This window comes from Sapajus apella, unplaced genomic scaffold (assembly GCF_009761245.1).
Source record: "Sapajus apella isolate SASKATOON/1434 unplaced genomic scaffold, GSC_monkey_1.0 scaffold105, whole genome shotgun sequence".
Lineage (NCBI taxonomy): Eukaryota > Metazoa > Chordata > Mammalia > Primates > Cebidae > Sapajus > Sapajus apella.
The window spans coordinates 3119249-3144679 of NW_022437045.1; the positions used below are offsets into that span (position 1 = coordinate 3119249).

Consider the following 25431-nt stretch of genomic DNA (forward strand, 5'->3'; position numbering starts at 1 on the left):
GTCTGTGGCTCCTGAGCTCAAGTGATCCACTGACCTTGGCCTCCCAAAGTGCTAGGATTACAAGCGCGAGCCACTGCACCCAGTCATAACTTTTATCCAAAAACTGAATCGAGCTATTGTTTGGCCCAATACAGTATAGGCTAGTGATGACTTAGATATATAAGCCTGGGGGTAAAAATAATTTTTTCCCCAAGTTTTTAGTTAACAAAATTATTTTGGGTGAACTTTCATTTTGTGAAAATGGTATAAAATAATACTATTTTGGAAAATTATCTCAAACAAAGTTAAAATCTTGAAAATATTTAATCCAGTGTCCAATCATTCTGATCATTGTAGAGTCAAGATAAACAGTGAAACCAGTTTGGACTTCTGCTTCTAATGGGGTGAACGACATTTCACAAGATAATAAAGAACGTGTCAGGAAATCTTCCCTGAGTGAAGAAGAGGTTTTTGTTTATGTTCCTTCTTCTTCAGAAGGGTTCAGAGGGTTGACATGGAAAGAACATCCATTTATTCTTAAAGAAGTTACAAGTGGGGAGCTTTTAACAGGCTTTCTAAAAAGGCTCCAGATAGATGAGAGTCTTTTAGTTTCACTCTGGAAGACAGTTTGTAGAAGCCATTATCTGTGATTCCTTTAGTTTCACAAAAGAGCAAAGAAAGGATCCAGCTTTCCATTTCAAATCTGATAATTGTATAAGCTACTAAGTGAGTTAAGTGCTATAAAAGTCACTAAAAAATCTACTCCAGGTATTTTCCTTCAAGTTGAATTTTAAAAAATCATTATGAGACAATGTAGTCTATGCTTCTGGGCGTGTTTGTTCATTCAACAAGCATTTATTGAGAGCCAGCATTCTAAATACTTGGGACATATCAGTGAATAAAGTGGACCATGATTCATGTTCATCGTGGAGCCAAACTTCTAGTTGAGGGAGATTGATAATAAACAATCCACATAATATGAAAATATACACCACATCAGAAGTGGAGTCCAATGAGCCAGGATGTGCTGGGGTAGAGAATGGGTTGTGGCAAAGAATAGAGGAGCCAGGACAGGCCCTAAAGAGAGCTAAGATCTGAGCGAAATCTTGAAGGGTGGTGTGAGGGTCAGCCAAGTGGATATTTGGGGGAAAAGTTTTCCAAGCAAATGTAACAGCTGGAGTCAAGGTCTCCTTGTGTGGTACTGCAGAGTCCGCTGTGGCTGAAACAGGATGAAGCAAGATGAGAGCAGTAGGAAATGAAGCCAAAGCATAGTGGTGGTCACATCATGGAGGGCCTCCGGGCCAGTTAAGGACTTTGACACCTGAGTTATTTAGGGAAACTCTGAGAATTTTGAGCAGAGGGATGTAATCAGCTTTCATTTCAAGTGGACCCCTCAGTCTTCTCTGTGCAAAAGACCCTGGGAGGTGGGATGTAGGGATAAAATCAGGGAGAACTGAGAGAGCTTATGCAGTAAGCTGTTGTGAGAGATGGCAGCGATTCCATCAGGAGATAGCGCTGGCGTAATGGAGAAATGGAATGGTTAGACTTTGAATCCATTTGGAAGGTAGACCGTCAAATAGGTAGATCAAATATGAGATAAACAGAAGAGGTAAGTATTTGTAATCCCAGCTTCTAGCCCCTTAATGCAGATTATTTCAACATAACAATGCTCACATTTTGGTGTTTTTCCAAAGTAGTTTTTTAAATATTCAAATGATGAAATAAATCAGCTAAACAAAAGAAGCAATAAGGAAAAGCAAATCCTGCAAACGTGGCCATTGGCCAGCGACAGAGGAGGAAGTCAAAATTCCCACCAGGCCGAGGTAGGTGGATGGCTTGAGCTTCAGAGTTTCAGAATTCAAGACCAGCCTGGGCAACATGGTGAAACCCCATCTTTATAGAAAAAAGCAACCAAAAAAAAAACCCCAAAAAGTTTAAACACAGAAAGAGGTGAAATTCATTTTGGAAATTCACATTTATTCTTTTTTTTTTTTTTTCTTTCAGACAGAGTCTCACTCTGTCGCCAGGCACAAGGCTGGAGTGCAGTGGCTCAATCTCGGCTCATTGCAACCTCTGCCTCCTGGTTCAAGCAACTCTCCTGCCTCAGCCTCCCGAGTAGCTGGGAATACAGGCGCACGCCACTACGCCCAGCTAATTTTTGTATTTTTAGTAGAGACGGGTTTTCGCCATGTTGGCCAGGATGGTCTCTTATCTCTTGACCTCATGATCCACCCACTTCGGCCTCCCAAAGTGCTGGGATTACAGGCTTGAACCACTGCACCCGGCCCACATTTAATCTTAACAAGACATATCTTGAACAGTTGTCTACCGAAGTCATTTGGTATTTGATGGTATGATTATTCAATATCTGTACTAAACAAAAGAATAGAAATGCAAATGGGTAGTTGGGTGAAAAATTCTCAGTGACTTATATATACAAGAAAAAGGTAGAAAGAAAAATTCACACTTTCTCTTCAAGATTCGAAAAATGATTGTAAGACTTACGATTGAATATTTAACTGATTTTAAGACTTTGCTAAAATTTGTGTTTGTATTTTTGTCTCTGGCTTTAATGGCTCATATTCATGGCCTACTGTCCTGGTAGTAAGTCATGTAGGCTGCTGAGTTCACAAGAGCATCTTTCTTCATAAGAGCATCGCTAGTTCTCTATGTCAGGGTAATTATTCCCTCTTCCTAACTCTGTGTATTCCTGTAGTGTTTCTTTTTTTGATGACTTTTTCGTGTTGTTATCATAATCTGCTTTCAATTACAGATTTTGTTTATCCGGTTTATTTCTCTAATTATTAAATTCTTAAAGTCAGAGCCAGTGCCCAATATCTTTTTGTTTACCTACATCATTTATGACTGTGCCTGGCACACATTTGAAGTTAAATAAACATTTAATGGACAGATGGATGGGTGAGCAAGTGATTACTGTGACTTCATCCACAACCCCCACAAATTTCTTGCTCCACAAATATTCCCCATGTGAATGAGAAATATCCTACTTTCCAGTTGTCTGGTGCTTTTGCATGGCTTTGAGAAGAATAATTTCATTTGACTATCACAGAAATCTTGTATGAGTTTTACAAACGAGGAAGCCAAGTTCCAGAGAAACATAGCTATCATAAGTAGCATTTGCAAGCTGTTTATGTTTTATTAAAAATATTCTTTATGGGATGTCATTTGCCCTTCTTGATAAAGTTGAGTTAGTCAGGCAGCTGATAAATATTTGTGTGTATTTGCCATGTGCCAGGGACTGTTACCAATATGGGGATGCCATGAAGAGCTTTTGAGAATGAAGTCTTCTTGCGTCTCTTAATAGCCAAGGCAATGCTCTGGCGAAAACCTCAGATATAAACCATTAGTTTCAGGCCTAGCAGGGTGACTGCAGCATAGCCAGATAAAGGGGATCTGGGTGAGTTCCTGAAGTGTCTGTTATTGTAATCTTAGCTGGAGAAACACAAGCGGAGACACAGAGATACAAAACTTGATGGTGTGTTAGAAAGGAAGGAATAATCGAATGTGATAGCATTTGATTTTAAGTGACAGCCTGGGGTGAGCAAAAATGGAAAATGTGCACCTTGTCTTAATTGCACTTTGTTCATTGTTCTCTAAAATAGTTCTACAATACACAGCCACTCAAATTCAGCAGCATATACCCTAACTAGTTAGCTAACTAATTAAATAGTAATACATACTCAATTAATTTTTTTTTTGACGTAGAGTCTCATTCTTGTCACCTAGGCTGGAGTGCAATTGTGTGATCTCAGCTCACTGCAACCTCTGCCTCCTGGGTTCAAGTGATTCTCCTCCTCAGCCTCCCAAGTAACTGGGACTACAGGCATGCACCACCGTGCCTGGCTAATTTTTGTATTTTTAGTAGAGATGGGGATTTACCATGTTGGCCAGGCTGGTCTCGAACTCCTGACCTCAGGTGATCTACCTGCCTTGGCCTCCCAAAGTGCTGGGAATACAGGCTGAACCACTGCACCTGGCCAATATTTTATTAAAGCTGTTTTTATTAAAAAAAAAAATACGGGGACGCTGAGCTGAACTAGATGGTGTCTTCTCCCTTGAGCATCTCCAGTTCCGTGTAGAGGAAGACGGAAGATGCAGTAATAATTCAAAAAAAATTACTTCAAGGACTGACAAATGCTATGAAGAAGATGAAGCAGAGCGGTGTGCTAGGGAGTGGCCAGAGGTTGGCGGTAGAGAGGATACTGCTCTGTCTGCTCTGTCACGGAAGACCCTGCAGAAGAAGTGATATTTCAGTGGAGGTTCAAGCAAAGAGAAGGAGGCAGCCCACCCAACATCCACACTGAAAGCCTTTCAGGCAGAAGGGACCAGTGATGTACTGACGGGACAAAAAGAAGGCCAGTGTGGCTAGGAAGGAATGGACAAGGTGGGAGGAGACACAGCTAGAGGAGTACTTATGGGTTCATGTGGGCCTTCTCAACTCTAATGAAGACTATGGATATTTTTCTACTTAAGATGGGCAGTTATTGGCCAGGCACGGTGGCTCACACCTGTAATTCCAACAGTTTTGGAGACTGAGGTGGGCAGATCACAAGGTCAGGCGTTCAAGACCAGCCTGGCCAACATGGTGAAACTCCGTCTCTCCTAAAAATATGAAAATTAGCCAGGCATGGTGGTGGGCCACTGTAATCCCAACTACTCAGGAGGCTGAGGCAGGAGAATCACTTGAACCCAGGAGGCGGAGGTTGCAGGGAGCCAAGATCATATCACTGCACTCCAGCCTAGGTGACAGAGTGAGACTCCTTCTCAAAAAAAAAAAAAAAAAAAAAAAAGAGATTGGCAGTTATAATATGGTTTTCTGCCCAGTAATATTGTAAACTTTTTGTTTGTGTTAGAAATTCTCTATCTGTGGTTTGGAGGATGAACTGGGGTGGGGTCGGGGGCAATGATGAGGCAGGAAGCCAGTAGGATGGTAACTGGAGGTAAAATGACCTCTTCAAGGTCACTTGGATTCTAAGGATCACAGTGATGAGTAGATCTTCGGTCAGCTCATTGCCCAAGGACCTACTATGCAAGGACCTACTATACAAGGACCTACTACACAAGGTCTTCTGGTATTTAGGGTAATGCTTCTCCTGGCATATAGGAGAAATCCACACATGATACTTCTGGGGCTTAACAACAATTGACTAGTTTATGTTTTGTTTTTGTGAATATGGCTAATACAAAGAAAGAGAAGCTGTTACGTTTCTTCCTTTCTTCTCATTTTTGTTTTATTTTGCTTTGTTTAGACTTTTTTGTTTTCATGTACTTTGACTCCTTGAGATTTCTATGCTGACTCGCTTCTGCCTAATTACAGGCTTCAGGTAGCCGTTTTAAACTATTTTTCACCATGTCAAACTTATTTGAAAAATAATTCCAAGAAAAGGATTTTAGGGCTAACATTTGAATGAAGCGTCTTCAGTAATGAAAGCTATCCTATACAGAATAGGAAAAATCAATATTAATTTTTAATGTAATCATATCACAGTCTGTTAACTAGAACTAAGATTAAAAAAATTTTTAATTTCCTCATTTTAAATATAAAATACTTAACACTTGTGTTCTGAAAAGAATGAAACCACATACAATTATTAATCACTAATTAGATAAAATAATTTTATTTGTGGTTATAAGAACATTTCTGGGGTCTATTTGCATTGTAATTGGCACGGATAACCGCTCAATCCTGGGATTCGGATAAATCACTTATAGCGACTTTAGGGTGCTTTTCTTCACAGAGCTGGTTCTGGCCCATTCTTTGTCATTGTCACCAATTATGTGTTAAACAAGAGGCAAAAAATGGAGAGAGAGCATGGGGAGAAATGCCAGATATAGGTGATGGGGAGGAAGACAGCAAATCACACTACCATGTGTGTACCTATGCAACAATCTTGCATGTTCTTCACATGTACCCCCAAACCTAAAATGCAATTAAAAAAATTAAAAAAAAATGGAGGCGCAAAAATGATTAAAATCAGCCTGTTCTCAGGTAGCCCATCAAAAAAGATGAATTGTCAATCAGTTGTTACAATCCAGTTGTCTCTTGGTATCTGTGGGGGCTTAGTTCCAAGCCATGGAGACCAAAGTCTCTGCATACTCAAGTCTCACAGGGGCTCGCTGCAGAAGCCACCTACACAAAAAGTCAGTTTTCTGTATCCTTGAGTTTCTTGTCCTGCATCCTGCAGATGCTGTCTTCATTCCCATTTGGTTGTGGATTTGGAATCCATGGATACAGAGGGCTGACTGTATTTGCTGGAAAAATATCTGTGCTTACGTGGGCTTGTGCAGTTTGAATCCCTACTGTTCAAGGAATAGCTGTGTAAGGTGATAAACAAAATGATATTCCACCAAATATGATAGAATTGAGCCCAGAAGCACTAAGCAAAGCACCTACCTGGCCCTGAGACTATCAGAGAAGACTTCCTGGAGGAGTTGGTGTTTGAACAGACACATGAAGGATGGACTCATATTTACCTGTAGAGATGGGATGGGGTGGAGAGGAGAAACTAGCACTGCTTTCTGCTTTCATTTGATTTTCACTGGGGAGCTTTATGAGTATATTGCACAGATGGTTCACAGAAGGCACTGAGCTGAGTTCTATGCTCAGTGCTTGGCTATTGGTTTCTGCAGAATGTTAGAAATAATGAGCCATGCCTTAGCACTACACTGTCTATAACACATGTTCCCATACTGAATCCTTGGAAATGGAACTCCAGGTTCACTTCGATTTGTATTTTGTCAATTGCTCTTCCAGTGAAAACCCCCCCCGACCTGATACATGTAGTCATTTTCTCATTTTCATTTTCCTTTTCTCCAAGTCTTCTTCTTTCTTCTTTCTCTGTCTTTCTTTTTTACCCCTCATTCTTCTTTTCTTAATTTAAAAATGAAATTTATATGTGGTTAAGTGTTGTCTAGAGAAAATGGATTGAGGGAGCATTTGCACTGTGTTTGAGTCACACCACAAACCGGATGACACTTCACAGGTATTTCTGATGCTCATTTAATAGGTCTTAATACTTTTGAGTTTTGAGGTTCAAAAAACCTTACAGGCAGTGATGTAGCAACTGTGTGCATGGTCTCTTGTTCAAATAGCCCAGCTGCCTATAATCTAATTTAAAGCAGAGTCAGCAGGCGTAATGGGAAAAGCTCATGTTTGGTGTTTCAAAAAAGAGATTGATCACGTAGAAGTTGAGTTTTACTAAAATAGCTCACAATGGGGAACGTGTCAGGACTGGGCCAGAATGTATATTTTTTTAATATTTATTTTGTAGATCTTGCTAATTAGTAAACTATTCCTGGTATTTATTTGGACAATTTGGGATGTTGCATTCCCTCTGCTAGATAACTAGGGTTTTACTGAAATTACAGATCTTAGATCTGTTGGTTATTAAAGATTTAAGTGACATAAGATGGCCACTTTACAAGCTACTTCACATATTCCTGAATGGAATTTTTTTAATGTCTGTGACAATATGTGATTATTTATAAGATATGTGGGATTAGTATCTTAACTAGAGATTTTAATGTCATGCTACTTAAAAGTAGATTTATTGATTATCTGACAGTCCATGTCTAGCATGGAGCTGATTGGGCACACATTAGATAAATATTGGCTTCTCCCGTGAAAACTCAGAGATCAGAATCTACAAATTTCCTGTGGACCATATTGATTTGGAACAAAGTCAACTCTTCTGAATTAGTTGCTATGATTCTGAGGTTTTTGAAGAGGATTCTAGTTTGCTCTTTGGCTTCCTCTCTCTATCAACCTTCCTGACACTTCTTGGAGATTTTCTTGGTTTCTGTTTTTTTGAGATGGAATCTCACTCAGTTGTTCAGGCTGGAGTACAATCACGTGATCTTGGCTCACTGCAGCTTCTTCTTCCTGGGTTCAAATGATTATCCTACCTCAGCCTCCCGAGTAGCTGGGATTACAGGCATAAGCCACCATACCCTGCTAATTTTTGTATTTTTAGTAGAGACGGTGTTTCACCATGTTGACCAGGCTGGCCTTAAACTCTTGGCCTCAGAGATCCACCTGTCTCTGCCTCCCAAGGTGCTGAGATTACAGGTGTGAGCTACTGCACCTGGCCTTCCTTGGAGTTTTGAATGCTTGACGTTGACAGGCATGCCCCATAGGATGATATAATGCAACTGAACCATAAAATGCCTTCTGGATCTTATCTGCTGTTGGAGATATAGAGTGATCCATAGAGTACCGGAGTCTAGATTTTTGGATTTTATTGGACAATAAAATTAAAAATGGAAGAACAAGATAGAATTACTGAATCTTTATTTTGCTACTTAGGACATTAAAAAAACTCCAAAGAGACAAAGGCTTATATGTGCTGTCAACATTTTATTTTTTTGAGATGGAGTCTTACTCTGTCATGTAGGCTAGAGTGCAGTGGTATGATCTTGGCTCACTGAAACCTCCACCTCCTGGGTACAAGCGATTCTCTTGCCTCAACCTCCCGAGTAGCTGGGATTACAGGCATCTGCCACTGTGCCTAGCTAATTTTTGTATTTTTAGTGGAGACAGGGTTTCACCATCTTGGTCAGGCTGATCTCGAACTCCTGACCTCGTGATCTACCCGCCTTGGCCTCCCAAAATGCTGGGATTACAGGCATGAACCACCCCGCCCAGCTGCTGTCACCATTTTTTCAAAAGAAGGCATATATTTCAACATCAAAATGTAGGAAAGATAAAAATCTCAGAATAAATGAAGTTCTTTCCAAAAGTGTCCTTGTTGGTTATATTAGTCCATTTTCACACTGCTATAAAGAACTACCTGAGACTGGGTAGTTTATAAAGGAAAGAGGTTTAATTGACTCACAGTTCCACATGGCTGGGGAGGCCTCAGAAAACCTACAATCATGGTGGAAGGCAAAGGGGAAACAAGGCACATCTTACGTGGTGGCAGGAAAGACAGTGAGCAAGGTGGGAACCGCCAAATACTTTTAAACTATCAGATCTCATGAGAACTCACTCACCAGAACAGCATGGGGGAAACCATCCCCATGATCCAAGCACCTCCCATCAGGTCCCTCCCTCGACATGTGGGGATTACAATTTGAGATGAGACTTGGGTGGGGACACAGAGCTAACTGTATCACTGGTGATGTTGCTTTGATGTTTTCTGTCTGTACTAATGAAAATGTTGCCAAGGCTTGTCATGCACTAGGGAATAGGTGAGCAATATTCAAGGGTTTAGGTTCATATGCTTTGCCCCCATCCCTCATCTCCACTCACGTAACATTATTTTGTTTCTGGAATGGCTCCAGCTTTTGCTCTCTTTTTCTATTTTGGAGGCAGAGTCTCACTCTGTCGACCATACTGGAGTGCAGTGGCATGATCTTGGCTCGCTGCGATCTCTGCCTCCCGAGTTCAAGTGATTCTCCTGCCCCAGCCTCCTGAATAGGTGGGACTACAGACACGTGCCACCAAGCCTGGCTAATTTTTGTATTTTTAGTAGAGATGAGATTTCAACATGTTGGCCAGGCTGGCCTCAAACTCCTGGCCTCAGGTGATCCACCCACCATGGCCTCCCGAAGTGCTGGGATTGCAGTCATGAACCATCACACCCAGCTTCTCTTTTTTCATAATTATCTTTTTGCTCCATCAGTGTGAATTCAGTGATAGACTGCAAATTTTATTTTGCTCAAAGTATAATGCAGTATTCTGAAGGATTCCCAAAAGAGGCCCTTTAAGTTTCTGGAGAACATGGAAGAATAGGACAAATCATGATAAGGAGATTTTCATATCCTTGAACAGTGAATTAAAAGTTATATGAATCAGTTTTGGAGAATGAAATTCTAATGTGTGTCAAACAGAAATAAATATCATGCCTTTATTTTTGACTCTTTTATTATTGGTCACTTTTTGAAATAATATGGGGACACCTTTTTTGAAAATGAAAGGTAGAGAATGGTGGTTTAATCACAATATCTTTTATTCTTTTTTTGGTTTTATTTGTGAAAAATAGGCTGCACAGCAGGCATCTTCATCCTCACCCAGCCTTAGTGGAACATCATGCTCTTTCTCTTCCCTGGATACAGTGAAGACACCCAGCAGTTTTCCTTCCTCCTTATCTGAAGAGAGACAGTCCTGGCCTGACACAGTTAACAGTTTGTCTGCTGCTGAAGATGAGGGACAGCCAATAACGTTTGCTGTGCAGGTTCATTCACCTGTACCTCCAGAGACAGGCAGCCACAAGGCCCCAGAAAACAGCTTTGTCACATCAGAAAGTGGATTTTTGAACTCTTTATCTAGTGATGATACTTCATTGAGTAGCAATCACGACCATCTTACTGTCCAAGATAAGCCTGCTGGATCAAAGATCATGGACAAAGGTAAACCAAGAAATTGTTCATTCTTCTTTAGGGAATGAATATTTGTGTGTGTGTACAGAACTCTAATATTAATTTGTAACAAGAATGGTTAAACTCATGAATGATGTCAAGAATTAGTCAAGTGGGGTTATGCTCAGAGGTTGCTTTGTAGAGGAGTTGCACGTGGCAACTCCAGCTACTAGGCCGCTAATTACTTGCTGTAAGTGTCACTAACCAACTGCTTCAGAACTGTAAGACATGTGATCATAAAATAATGATACTTTTCCACTAACCGGAGAAAAAACTTGCTAAAAAACTCTTTTTTTAGTCCCATGTCTCATGCTCTGGAGCTTGTGGTGGTTAAATCAGGACTTTGTAGTCTGGTATTTTTCACGTCACCTTGATAGTTCAAAATGACCTGAGAGCAGCTGCCTTCCCTGGGCTGTGCTCCAGACAGTATCTAATTCTTAGCCCGCTGACTCCTGAATGTTCCTGTGTGGTTAATGGGCAGACAATTTGCCCGCACTTTGTGCAGCATTAGAACCTTTACATATAAAGGAGAACACAACTTATGTGTTTGAAAAACATTTTAAGTTTTAACAAAGGAAAGAGTTAATTGAGTGTGGAAGGCAATAATATGAGGTTTAAAAAATACTCTGATAACTGGTCCTTATCTTTTATTCAGGAATAACGTATTTTTATTTCTGTTCTATCATAATGCCTTTTCTGATTGTGTGCTATTATTCATTTTGCTGTAAAACAGGGTTACCTGATGGAAGATACTGAGCAGTGAAAGAATGATGAGTTTGGTTTGTGTATTTTTTGGTGTGCCATTGAGAGAAAGTTGACTTGCTAGATTCCCATAATAACCTGCCAGAGTGTCTAATAATGTAGATGACCGCTCTCCCCTCTCCTCTAGCCTAATCACGGACAACTTCTTTAAGTTCACAAATTTCAGATGGGTACCCTGTTAATTTAATTTTTGGTATCACAATAATTTGGCCAAGGATCACAACTTTAGACCAAGTTGTTGTGTGTGTGTGCATGTGCGTGTATCTGTATAGTGTTTTAAAAATATGTAAATTTGAATACTCAGCCTGGTAACTAATTCTCCAGGTTACAATAGCTATCGCCACTCTCTGAGGCCTTACCTAAAGAGGCTTTACACAGATCTGTCTGGCCTCTGATGGCATTTTTCTTTTTCTTTTTCTTTCTTTCTTTCTTTCTTTTTTTTTTTTTTTTTTTTTTTTTTTTTTTTTTTTTTGAGACAGAGCCTTGCTCTGTCAGCAGGCTAGAGTGCAGTGGCGTGATCTCAGCTCATTACAACCTCCACTTCCTGGGTTCAAGTGATTCTCCTGCCTCAGGCTCCCAAGTAGCTGGAACTACAGGCATGCACCACTATGCCCAGCTACTTTTTGTATTTTTAGTAGAGATAGGGTTTCACCATGTTGGCCAGGATAGTCTCAATCTCTTCACTTCATGATCTGTCCACCTCTGCCTCCCAAAGTGCTGGGATTACAGGTGTGAGCCACCGCACCCGGCCTTGATGGCATTTTTCTTATACCCTTCCCCACTATTTAGGCCAACTATCTATTTCATATTAGAAGAACTGGAGTGAGTAAAGTTATTGGCAAACCAACCTATTTCAAGAGGTGAATGAGTAGCATAGGGAGGAGAAAGGAAACATTGCCTCTGAGGAATGTAGAGGGCTAAAGACTGGACTGTGAGAATGCAAAGAGTAGTCTCAACTCCCCCTCAGGTTTGTGAGGTGCTGTCATGTGGACAAAGTATTGAGCTTAAATGCATCTCCTTGGAAGCACAAAATTGAGTTCAATGGTGCAAGTCAAAAGGAGGTAGATTTAACTTCAGCATAAGAACTTTGTTTTTGATGTTATGAGCTGTTCAAAATAGAATAGGTTCCTTGGAAAGTAATGCATTCCTTATCACTGGATGTGTTTACTCATTCTGAGACAACCATTTTCACTGACTATTGATTACATATTGCATGTTAATCACCACTTTTGTTCTTGAAAGCATGTACTGAAGAGAGAACTTAAGTATCTTGAACTAGATGACCTCTACCTTGATACTTGGAACAAACTTCCAGATATAGCATTGGTAGAACTAAAGAAAATAATAAAAAGTACTACATCTATTATTTTTCTCCTTCAAACTCTTACTTTAATCATTGGGTCATAAGTAGAACTTAAAAAAATTCACACACACACACACACACATACACACACACACACACACACACGGGATGAGCATAGCTTCAAAAATATACTAGAGAATAAGATTCCATTTGCATTCTTTCCCAAGAGATAACCCTGGAGGTTGATCGTTTTCCTTTAGGACCATAGCCAGAGAGTCATGGGAAGATGCACCAGTGCTTGTTCATGGCTAAATGCCATTCCAGGACTGCATGTGCTATAGAGCCTGGCTGGGAACCAACAGCCCTTTTAATGTAAGAATGAAGCAACTTGGTGCTCTTTAGTTTTGAGTTACACACAGAGTGACCAGCAAAATCTGTATACTTCTTCAAACAGCTCAGTGTGACGATATTCCTCTTGGTAAAAGGAAAAGAAAATGAAAGTATTTTTCTTTTCTCATTGATTTTTTGGCAGTTGCCATATGTTACAGAATTTTTGCTGATGATTTTCTCCTGCTGCTGGGGATTTGGTTAAATTCCCAGAAGAACTGAACCACTTAAAGTCATCTCTATGGAAACAGCGACCCAATCTTTGCTTGCATATTTGATGACTTGCTGTTGAGTAATCAAATTTCATTCTGTGCATTTTTTTTACATGTGTGTTTATGTGTAGACAAAGGTAGCTTTTCATTCTTGAGACTTTTAAAAAGTATTGTTGTGAGTTAGTATTAAAAATATTCCTGAAATTCCTTTGTCTGAAATATTGTTCAAGGTGTTTTTATGTCAGGGATAGAAGTCTTAATATGGTTCAAAATGAAAGTTAGGATTTTAAAAGATTAAGACCTGGTCTCAAGATGCATTTGCTGGAGGAAGAGGCTTTCATCCTAGAAAAGATTCTTAAAGATTAGTAACTGAGTCCTGAAACAAGCAGACAGTGCATATTATAGCCTTTCTTTTATTTAGACAATGAAAGAAATATTTTTGCAGTTGGTATGCAATTAAAATTGTTGTTGCTAGGATTTTATGCTGAATTTAAATATTCTGTTAGACATTTCCTCCTTTAGTGTAAGATATTAAAAAAATAAAATCAGGGTGCTAATTGCATTCTATTGCCTCTCTTCACTGAGAGTTCCAGGTTCCAGAGCTCTAGGAATTATTCATTGATTATTTTCATGAAGCATGATGGGAAGAGGTGAGAGGGTTAATGGCATGTTCATTTCAGCTTATTTTTACCCTGTGCTCCTCCTTTCTTTAGTTAGAATTTTTTTGAGCCATGACCTATGCCAGTGTGATAATAAGTCACACAGTGTGTCTTTCTAGAGATGTGTACAACACACACTACCTGCTGACAATGTGGAGACAATGTGACTTCTACTTAATGAATGGAGTAACCATACTCTGGATGCTGAAAAGCTTCATGTCAACTATTAAGACTAATACCCAATTTATACAAACAAATTATGAGGTACAAGCACAGCCAGAATTGATCTGGGAGTCATGTCAATAACAAGCTGAATTTAAAAAAAACAAAACCAACAAAAACAAAAAAAAAATGCCTTGTTAAAGAAGAGACAAGCGTTCTAGAGCATGCATGACATCTCAGGAAAGTGGCATGAATGAGCCAGATTTTAGGATTTAACAAATATTAACAAAATTGTACACAATCTGAGTGTGAACAGTACTTTAGCTAGCTACTTTGAGTTTTGCTGTTAGAATCATGTAGTATGCCTCCTCAGGAAGCGAGTCCCAAACTGGACTCTATTCAAATAATTTTGCATTTATTGTTATTATTTTTAGTACCTATTAAGTACTGATGTACTTTGTGCTAAAGTGAATAAAATGTGAACAAGGTGGGCCAGGTTCAGTGGCTCACACCTGTAATCCCAGCACTTTGGGAGGCTGAGACAGGCGGATCATGAGGTCAGGAGTTTGAGACCAGCCTGGCCAACATGGTGAAACCTTGTCTGTACTAAAAATTCAAAAATTAGCCAGGTGTGGTGGCACACACCTGTAAAACTAGCTACTCAGGAGACTGAGGCAGGATAATTGTTTGAACGTTTCAGTGAGCTGAGATCACGCCACTGTAATCAAGCCTGAGTCACAGAACAAGAATCCATCTCAAAAAAATAATAATAATAATAATGAACAAGATACAACTCTGGTCTAAAAAATTTTAACACCTAATGGGCTAAGTGGGAGAAACTAGACACATTTAACAAAAGAAAGCAGAATAAAACAGGTGCCACAGAAGAGGTACAGAGCACTTCAGAGGTTTAAAGAGAGCAGGGACCCAAGACAAAATCTCATCTAAGTGGCAGGATGTGTCCATGGAAAAGGGAGGCACAGGAAAAGGGGATGGGAAGGACGTTTTGTTGAGGTCGAATACTGGAATAGGTGTTTCTTAATTTCAACAGCTAGTAAATCAGGGTAACTTGCAAGTATGCTTTAGAAATATTATTTTAGCTATAGAGTACAGGGAAGAATAGAATAAGGGGAGACAGGGCATAGGAAGGTTTAGGTGAGGTGGTAGCTGAGACATGTGGCAGTGGAGATAGGACGGAAAGGGGAGAGGAGGGATTCTCAGCATGCCTATCAGGGTGAACACTGATTTTGGTCTTTGCATCCTTAACACTTAATTTTGTTCCTAGAATATTTCCTAGTAATCTTGTTTTGCGAAGTATGTATCATTTGATGTTAGGAAAACCTTGAATATGTGATCAATGTGATCATTGGTGTCAATGGCATTGATCTCAGGCATGGGCGACTCACCACCTGCTTTCTCTGATCCCGTGTCAGGTGGCTAAAGATCTCCGTGAGTTGTCATGAAGTTATGCTGATTAGGTTACCTGCAAATTTGTGTGACTTAACTAGGCCGTTCATAGTACTCAGATTTACAACATCTTTGTTTTTCTTCTTCCTGTAATTTTTCCTGAGGCTAGGAGTTAGGAGTGGTAGGTGATGGGAAGTGACTGGGGCAAAGGTTTGGGAGATGGTGGCAAGTGTAATCTAGACTTTGGAGGTACGCAAGCTTAGAGTGCTGATGACAGTTTGAAAGGAGTGGGAAGGTTTGAGGGGTTGGAAGTCGTCATTGAAAAAGGAGGGTAGTAGATTCAAAAGAGACAGAATGTGAATAAGGTAAGAGGAATCTTCCACTCAGAAAGGAGTAAGTTTAGAGGTGAGGATTTTATTATTTTATTTTATTTTATTTTATTTTATATTTGAGACAGAGTTTCTCTCTAGTTGCTCAGACTGCCATGGAATGCACGATCTTGGCTCACTGCAACCTCCGCCTCCTAGGTTCAAGTGATTCTCCTGCCTCTGCCTCTGAGTAGCTCGGATTACAGGCATGCGCCACTATGCCCAGCTAATGTTGTATTTTTAGTAGAGATGGAGTTTTACCATGTTGACCAGACTGGTCTCGAACTCCTGACCTCAGGTGATCCACCTGCCTCGGCCTCTCAAAGTGCTGGAATTACGTGAGCCATCATGATTTTAGATGTAAAACACTTTGAAACATTGAGGAGAGGGTATTAAAAATAAATTTTTTAAAAAAGAATGCAGTTAGGGCAGTGAATACTCAAACAGAGACATCATGCTAATGGAAGACAATGGAGAGTGTGATAATTGGAGTTTTTTTAAATAGACACTGAGGCTTTGCTTTTCTAATAAAGCCATTCCCCTATTAAAAAAAAAAAAGTGATCTGCTCTGGGCATTAAGTATGCTAAGTGTACCACTGCTCACGGCCACAAATTCCCTCTCAGAATACCACATTTATTACAGATGAAAACTGCGTCTGTCGTGACAAAAATAAGTCTTTAAAGTCTGTCATGTTGGACATCCCTTTTAATAGTATACTACTAGAATTGTGTTTTATCAACAATTTTTTGAGCTCTTTTTATCTGTATAGAGTATGGAAAAGAGCATTGGAAAAAAATAGGGAGTGTTTTCATATTTGATACTGGGGTCATTTTCAAATTAATGTGGCTTTGAGCCAAAGTGATCTGTCACAGGCCAATCCTCCTTTGTCAGTCTGGCAGCAAGGCAGAAGTGTTTGTTCTGCTTATCATGCAGTCTCGTGGCATAGAGGGTTGGAAAGTTATCAGAGGGGTCTTTAATTTTTCTTCTCTTTCTTATAACTTCTTGTTGATTAAATTCTTGGTTTTCTTTCTTTTTTGATGTTATTATTATTTACTCCTTAGCAGGAGAGTAAAAGTGTATGGAAATAGATGCATATTTTTATTTACTTTTAGTTTTTTGTTTCCGTAGGTTTTTGGAGAACAGGTGGTGGTGTTTGGTTACTTGAATGAATTCTTCAGTGGTGATTTCTGAGACTTTGGTGCACCTGAGCAGTATACACTGCACCCAATTTGTAGTATTTTATCCCTCACCTCGGTCTTACCCTTTCCCTCAAGTCCCCAAAGTCCATTTTATCATGCCTTTTCATCCTCATAACTTAGCTCCCACTTAATGAGTGAGAACATAGGATGCTTGGTTTTCCATTCCAGAGTTACTTCACTTCGAATAATGGCCTCCAATTCCATGTAAGGTTGCTGTGAATGCCATTATGTTGTTCCTTTTTATGGCTGAGTAGTATTCTATGATATATACATATATATACACACCCCACAATTTTTTTATCCACTCATCCATTGATGGGCATTTGGGCTGGTTCCATATTTTAGCAATTGTGAACTGAGCTGCTGTAAACATGCATGTGCAAGTATCTTTTTTTGTATAACAACTTCTTTTCCTCTGGGTAGATGCCCAGTAGTGGGATTGCTGGATCAAATGGTAGTTCTGCTTTTAGTTCTTTAAGTACTCTCCACACTGTTTTCCATAGTGGTTGTACTAGTTTACATTCCTACCGGCAGTGTAGAAGTGATCCTTGTTCACCACATCCACACCAACATCTATTATTTTTTGATGATGGACATTATTGCAAGAATAGAGTTGTATCACACTGTGGTTTTGATTTGCATTTCCCTGACAATTAGTGGTTTTCATCACTAATTGAGCATTTTTTCATGTTGGCCATTTCTATGTCTTCTTTTGGGAATTGTCTATTCATGTTCTTAGCCCACTTTTTGATAGGATTTTTTTTTCTTGCTAATTTGTTTGAGTTCCTTATAGATTTTGGATATTGGTCCTTTGTCAGATGCACAGATAATGAAGATTTTCTCCCACTCTGTGGGTTGCCTATTTACTTTGCTGATTGTTTCTTTTGCTGTGCTAAAGCTTTTTGGCTTAATTAAGTCCAAATGCTTGGTTTTCTAGTTCTTTTCATGACTCTTGTTATTTATATACTTTGTCATTCCCTCTGTTTCATGGAAATTGTTAATTATAGTGAAAAGTATCATATACATACAAGAGTGTTCTCTCTCTCTCTATGTATCTAAAATACTCCATAAATACACACACATGCATGCACACACACACAATGTCCATGTGGCCACCATTTGGCCCAAGAAACAGAAATTAGTCCACAAATTACTTGTGAGGGTGTGGGGCATTGAGAGTGCTGAACCATGCTGAAGAGATATATTTTGGTGGAACCAGTTTAGAAAGCAATTTGTCATCATCTAGTAAAGTTGAAGCTAGGCATACATCATGGCCACCAATTCTGTTTCTAGGTGTATGCCCCTAGAGAAACGCAGGCATAATGCAGAAACTCCTTGTAATATCCTCTCTGTCTAGCTGGAATTCATTCATTTTCATTGCTTTGTAATACTCCATAGTTTTACTGTACCACAATAAATGTATCTACTATTGATGAACACTTTTTTTCAGCCATGGTCTCTTATGTAAAATGCTGCTGTAGACATTCTTATTTCTATGTATATATATATATATATATATATATATATATATATATATATATATATATATTTTGAGATGAAGTCTTGCTTTGTCACCCAGGCTGGAGTGAGGTGGTGCAATCTCAGCTCACTGAAACCTTTTCCTTCTGGGTTCAAGCAATTCTTCTGCCTCAGACTCCTGAGTAGCTGGGGCTACAGGTGCACACCACCATGCCTGGCTGATTTTTGTATTTTTATTAGAGATGGGGTTTCACCATATTGGCCAGGCTGGTCTCGAACTCCTGAGCTCGTGATCTGCCCACCTTGGCCTCCTGAAGTGCTGGGATTACTGGCATGAGCCACTTCACCTGGCCTGACATTCTTATTTTTAAATTAATAGGTTTAACTTTGTAGAGCAGTTTTCAATTTGTAGAAAAATTGAGCAGAAAGTACAGAGTATACATATACCCCTCCATTCTTTACACCTTTCCTCTATTATTAACACCTTGTATTAAAATGGTTCATTTGTTACAACTGGCAATAAATATTCATTCTTTTTTATTAACTAAAGTCTATGGTTTACATTAGGGTTCACTGTTTATGTTGTACAGTTCTATGGGTTTTGACAAATGTGTAGTATCATGTATCCACTATTATGGTGTCACACAGACTAGGTTCACTGCCATAAAAAATATCCTCTGTGCTCCATTTATTCATCCTTCTACCCTTCCCCCAAGAACCTGACAACCACTAACCTTTTTTGCTATCTCTTCAGTTTGGCCTTTCCAGAATGTCACATAGTTGCAATTATATGGTATGTACCCTTTCCAGATTGGCTTCTGTCGCTTGGTAATATGAATTTAAGCCTTTTCTAAGTGTTTCGTGGCTTGATAGGTCAGTTTTTCATCATTGAATTATGTTACATTGAATAGATGCATCAGCTTGTTATCCATTTACCTATTGAAAGACATCTGTGTTGCTTTCTAGTTTTTAAAATTACAAATAATCCTGCTATAAACATGTGTGCAGATTATTGCATGGATGCAAGTTTTCAACTCTTTTGGGTAAATATCAATGAGTACAATTACTGGATTTTATGGTAAGAGTATGTTTAACTTTCTAAGAGATGCCAAACTGCCTTGCAAAGTGGCTGTACCATTTTGCATTCCCACCAGCAATGAATGAGAGTTCCTGTTGCTTCACATCCTTGCCAACATTTGGTGTTGTCTCTGTTTTGGATTTTCGCCATCTCTGTAAGTGAGTAGTAGCATCTCATTGTTTTAATTTAGAATTCCCTAATGACTCATATGTAGAGCATCTTTTCATATGCTTTTTTGGCTGTTTATATGCCTTCTTTTCTTCAATATAAAGTGGCTACTCAGAATTTATTAATTTTCATATATACCTTCTTTGGTGAGGTATCTGTTGAGATCTTTTGCCTATTTTTTTATTAGCTTTTTATTTTCTTTTTGTTGAGTCTTTGTATGTGTGTATATGTATAATATTTTTAATATTTTGAATATGTGGTATAATGATCAAATCTGGGTAATACCATATCCATCACTTGAAACATTATTATTTATTTGTGGTAACAACATTAAAAATCTTCTAGCTATCTTGAACTATATACTACATTGTTATTTGCTATAGTCACTCTAATTATTAAGTCCTTTATTTATGTGTTTTGCAAATATTTTCCTTCAGACTAAGGCTTGTCTTTAAATGTTCTTAATGAAAATTCTTACATATGTATTTTGGTCCACATCTGCCTGCATTTCTCTAAGGGTATACACCAGGAAATGGAATTGCGGGCCATGCTGTATGCTTATCTTCAGCTTTACTAGATGATGACAAATTGCTTTCTAAATTGGTTCCACCAAAATACATCTCTTCAGATGTATTTCAGAGCCCCACATCCTTACTGGTAAAGTTGGGTTTCTAAATCTTTGCAAAACTGGCAGGTGGTAATCTTGATTATGGATTAGCACATCAATGAGTGTTTATTTCACTTTTTTACCCATACTTTTACAGGTGTAGTTTTGTTTTTCCAGTGGATTTGTAGGAATTTATATATTCTGGATACTCTTTGTCAGTTTAACTATTGAAAATATATTTTCTAACTTTTTACTTCACTTTTCTTGTAAAGTAGTATCTTTTAATGAATAGAACTCAGTTTTAATGGGGTAACATCTATCCTTTCCCTATGGCTAAATGCTTTTTTATCTCGATTAAGAAATTCCCCTCTACACTGATATCTTAAAGATATTCTTCCACATTTTATAAACTTTAGTCCACTTGGAGTTATTTTCATGTGTTCTGTGAGTAAGATACAGTATCATCTTACTCTATATGCATATGTAATTTTCCTAGTATAATTTCTGTAAACACCATTTTTCTCCCAACTGTCCACATAAGCCCTCAGTGCTGTCTTTCTTGTAAATCCAGGGCTGCTGCTTTTTGGACTTTCATCTCTCCAGTGGGCTACTTTTTCTACCCTGGCTCATATCATTCCCTTTACAAAATAAGTCTTGAAATCTGGTAAGACATGTTTTCCTACTTTGTTCTTTTTTTAGGGGTGTTTAGGATATTCTTGGCCATTTTAACTTCCCTATATCTTTTAGAATCACCTAGTGAAATTACCCACACATACACGCACATGAAGATGCATGCACACACACAAAGTCTGTGGAACTTGGGCATGAATTGCATTACATGTTTAGATTCAATCTGGGGGAAACAAAAATTGTTCCAACCTAAAATTTTCCAGTACGTGAAACTGGTCTCTACCTTTCTCCATTTATTTGTCTTTCTTACATCTTATAATACGATTTAACAATTTATATTTTCTCTCTTTTTTTTTTTTTTTTTTGAGACGAAGTCTCGCTCTGTCACCAGGCTGGAGTGTAGTGGTGCAATCTCAGCCCACTGCAACCTCTGCCTCCTGGGTTCAAGTGATTCTCCTGCCTTAGCCTCCCAAGTAGCTGGAACTACAGGTGTGCACCACCCCGCCCAGCTAATTTTTGTATCTTTAGTAGAGACAGGGTTTCACCATGTTAGCCAGGATGGACTCAATCTCTTGACCTTGTGATCCACTTGCCTCAGCCTCCCAAAGTGCCGGGATTACAGGCATGTGCCACTGTGCCTGGCCCACAATTTATATTTTCTATTAAAAGTCTTGAACATATTTGTTAGATTTAGTTCTATATATTTCATATTTTTAAATGCTAGTTTTAAAATCTATTTTTCTCTTTTTCATTTTATAACTATTGCTTGTGTACATGAATGCAATTAGTTTTTAAAATGCATTTTTAAGAACCAAACTTTCTAAATTCTCATTTTAATTCTAGTAATTTATCCTACTTTTTTATGTATATGATCATATTTCTGCAAATGATAATAGTTTTGCTTTTTTCCTTTCCAGACATTATATTTTCTACTTATTTTTATTGTTTTGGGTAGGCCCAGAAGCACAATGCTGATAGAATGGTGATGATGGACATTTTTGTGGTTGCTTGATCTCAGAGATCAAGGTTTCTGTGTTTCTGCACTGCCACCAAGTTAGAAATAGGCACTTTTTCATCACCTCTATTTTATGGAAGAAGAAAAATATCGCTGTTTTACTGGGGCTTAAACTGGTTAAGTAAATTGCTTAAAACAGTCATGCAACTATTAAGTGTGAAAGTTGTATCTGAAATTCAGTTCTGTCTGACTCCACAGCCTGAGATTCTAATCACTTTAATACCTAAGAATAATTCTGAATAAATAATCAGCAAGAAACAGGGTTGAGTTAGATAGGATATGACCCAAGTTACATATAACTAAGATAATTTATCTTCCTCAACATTCATATTACATGGTTTTCAGTAACTACTGGTCACCCACCCAAGGCTAGAAACAGAAGCGTGTAAATACTACTGTGATATCTTGGTGTGGGAACTTCATTCATTCAACAATATTTGCCAAGTGCTTTTCATATGCCAAGCACAGTGCCATGAGCTGAGCAGAAAGCAAACAAAAGCCAAAATAAACACCCCCATAGAGCTAACACTGAGGAGGAGGTAGGAGATAGATTTAGTTCTTGTTAAACACCATGCTTTTTTTTTTTTTTTTTAATAAGAGGCAGGGCAAAGGGGTTAGAGAGATACCGGACAGAGGTGGGGTATGGAATGGGGTATGTGATTTTTCCATTGATGGTCATGGAAACTCTCTCTGGTAAGTCAATATTTGAGCAAAATCTATGGAGAGGAGAGGGTGAGCCAAGTTAATATTTGAGGAAGAGTCTTCCAGGCAAAAAGCACACCAAGTCAGTCAAACAGTGCTGGAGGTGATTGAAGACTAGCTGCAGGAAGGCGGAGTGTGGAGTGTGTAGAGTGGAGGGTGTGTGGCCAAGAGCAGAGGTGCAAGAGGTGGGCAGGGATCCCATCATGTAGGGCCGTGGTAGGCAGGTGCGCACTCTGAGTTCGACTCAAAGTGGAAGGGGAAGCAGCTATAGGGTTCCCTCTGCAGGGAGGCTGCAGGGAGGAGTGATACCATCTCCCTGAAGTTTGAAAAGAGCTGCCCTAGCTCCGTGCACGGACATGAGGGAGGATCTGCCAAGGCAGGATGCTCAGTGAGGTGGCTGCTGCATGTGTTCAGCTGGAGGTGATGGGTTTGCTAGGTACAAATCACTAGGTTGAGATGGAAAGCAGTCAGACGCTGTGTGTATTTTAAAGTAAGACAATGGAATTTGCTGACATGAGGTCTGAAAGAGAAAGACAGAGAGACGTCAAAGATTATTTCAAGACTTTCAGCCTGAATGACTAAAAGAATACAGTTGTCATATCATGAGATGGAAAAGACCTACCATTTGGAGCTATAAATCAAGAATTTGAAGTTGAATTTGAAATGCCTCACAGAAATCCAGGCAAAGTCAAGCAGGTGTGGACATGTGAGTCTGGACTTCAGCAGAGGGCTTGGAGATTTAAAATGGATAATCCATGCATTTTGGGAGGCCGAGGCAGGTGGATAACCTGAGGTTGGGAGTTCGAGACCAGCCTGACCAACATGGAGAAACCCTGTCTCTACTAAACATACAAAAAATTAGCCAGGCGTGGTGGCACATGCCTGTAACGCCAGCTACTCAGGAGGCTGAGGCAGGAGAATCACCTGAATCTGGGAGGCGGACGTTGCAGTGAGCTGAGATTGCACCACTGCACTCCAGCCTGGGCAACAGGAGCAAACTGTCTCAAAAAAATAAAAGGGTAATCTTCAGCATATAGTTGTATTTGAAGAATTGGGGCTAATTGAGATAACCGATGGAGAGAGGGTACAGAGAAGGAAGAGGTCTGGTCTGAGCTCTGGGATGCCCCCAATATTGATAGACTGCAAAGAACACAAGGAAAATTTAACCCCTGTTAAGGTAGAAGGGGAATCCAAAGGGTTGTTATTCTGGGAGCTAAGTCAGGAAGGCATCAGTTAGCCAAATGCTTTAGCTTTTAGCAAAAGGCCAAGATTAAACAAGCTTGTCCAACCTGCGGCCCAGGAGAGCCTTGAATGTGGCCCAACACAAATTCATAAGCTTTCTTAAAACATGAGAATTTTTTGTGATTTGTTTTCTTTTTAGCTGATCAGCTATTGCTAGTGTATTTTATGGGTGGCCCAAGACAATTCTCCTTCTTCTAATGTGTCCCAGGGAAGCTAAAAGATTAGATACCCCTGGATTAAAAGTTGACTGTTGAGGAATTGAGGTAATCATAATATAAATGATATAATATAAATTGACACTAAATATTTATAATAAGCATATGACATATTTTGTGTTAAAATCAAAGCCAAATCATAGCAATTTTATGACCATGTTTATTTACATATTATGTATTATATCAGCCATACAAACTAGACCTTTAACCATGTAATGTAACACTGAACAGATTTGTAAAGTGTGGGGGCTGGTAGTGGCAGTTATGAACAGCCACAATCAAAACCCTAACATTTTGCCATTAAAAATTACAAAGTAACCTTTGGGAGGCTGAGGCAGGTGGATCACGAGGTCAGGAGATTGAGGCCATCCTGGCTAACATGGTGAAATCCCATCTCTACTAAAAATACAGAAAATTAGCTGGGTGTGGTGGCACGTACCTGTAGTTCCAACTACTTGGGAGGCTGATGCAGGAGAATTGCTTAAACCCGGGAGGCGGAGGTTGCAGTGAGCTGAGACGGAGCCATTACACTCCAGCCTGGTGACATAGTGAGACTCTGTTTAAAAAAAAATTACAAAGTAGCCGTTAGAAATATTTTCTAAATATTTGAAAGATACAATGTGAATATCTTCATATTTGGAATGTTGGAATGAAGTGTGCTTTGGAAGTTTGGACACCTGTGCACTCATTAAGCTCCAGATCTATAGCTGCTTCCTGGAGATGCAGAAGACCCTCCTTGGAAGGACCCATTGGCATGACACCCCTCGTTAGGCTCTGTTTTCTCAAAATGCTTTCAAATACAGCTGAGTATATCATGGTAAGAGGTTCAGGGGACATCAATATTCAATATGTCTCTTTATCACCAATGAATATATTATTTTAACCTGAAGGACTAGCTAGTTATGCCATGTAGCAGGGTCAGAAATCTTCAATCTTTAGGAGGATATTTTACTTTTTAGAAAAAAGGGCTATATGCAGACAGGCTGGCCCTGGTAGTACTTTACAAATAATTTTGTTTTATTACCAATAACTATGTTTGTTTCTTGTGACACATTATAACATTATCTGATTCCTTTTAAAGGGGAAGGCAAGAACTTATTTTTATCTGTATTTAAGTTTTATTTATATTTTAACCAAAAAAGTATAATAACATACTTGATAAAATCCCAATCTAGAAAGATACCAAGAAAAAATAAACATTTCTTTTACCACCACTTTCTCAATGCTACCATATTTTCGTCACTAAAATTACTATTCAATCATTCAAAAAATATACTGTACTTTTATTATTTGGTAATCACTGTTCGAGGCACTAATGCCTACAGTTTCTGTGTTCTGGATCTTGCATTCTGGTTGCTAACAGTTTGGAGTGTATTTTTTCTATGTACCAATGCAGATATATACATATAAACACACACATATACCATCGGTCTTTTTTAAAAAACATAAATAGAATTATGTGATAGATATCCATCC

At 39.0% G+C, this 25431-nt stretch overlaps 1 protein-coding gene across 6 annotated transcripts in view; it reads left to right on the forward strand.

The window, feature by feature from the left end:
* Nucleotides 1-25431, forward strand: part of IPCEF1 (interaction protein for cytohesin exchange factors 1) — a 198782-nt gene that overhangs the window by 148861 nt on the left and 24490 nt on the right. For all 6 annotated transcript variants that reach the window (XM_032258753.1, XM_032258757.1, XM_032258754.1 and 3 more), the window contains one exon: nucleotides 9984-10350. In XM_032258753.1, the coding sequence (XP_032114644.1) occupies nucleotides 9984-10350 (367 nt within the window). The remainder of the gene's footprint in view (nucleotides 1-9983; nucleotides 10351-25431) is intronic.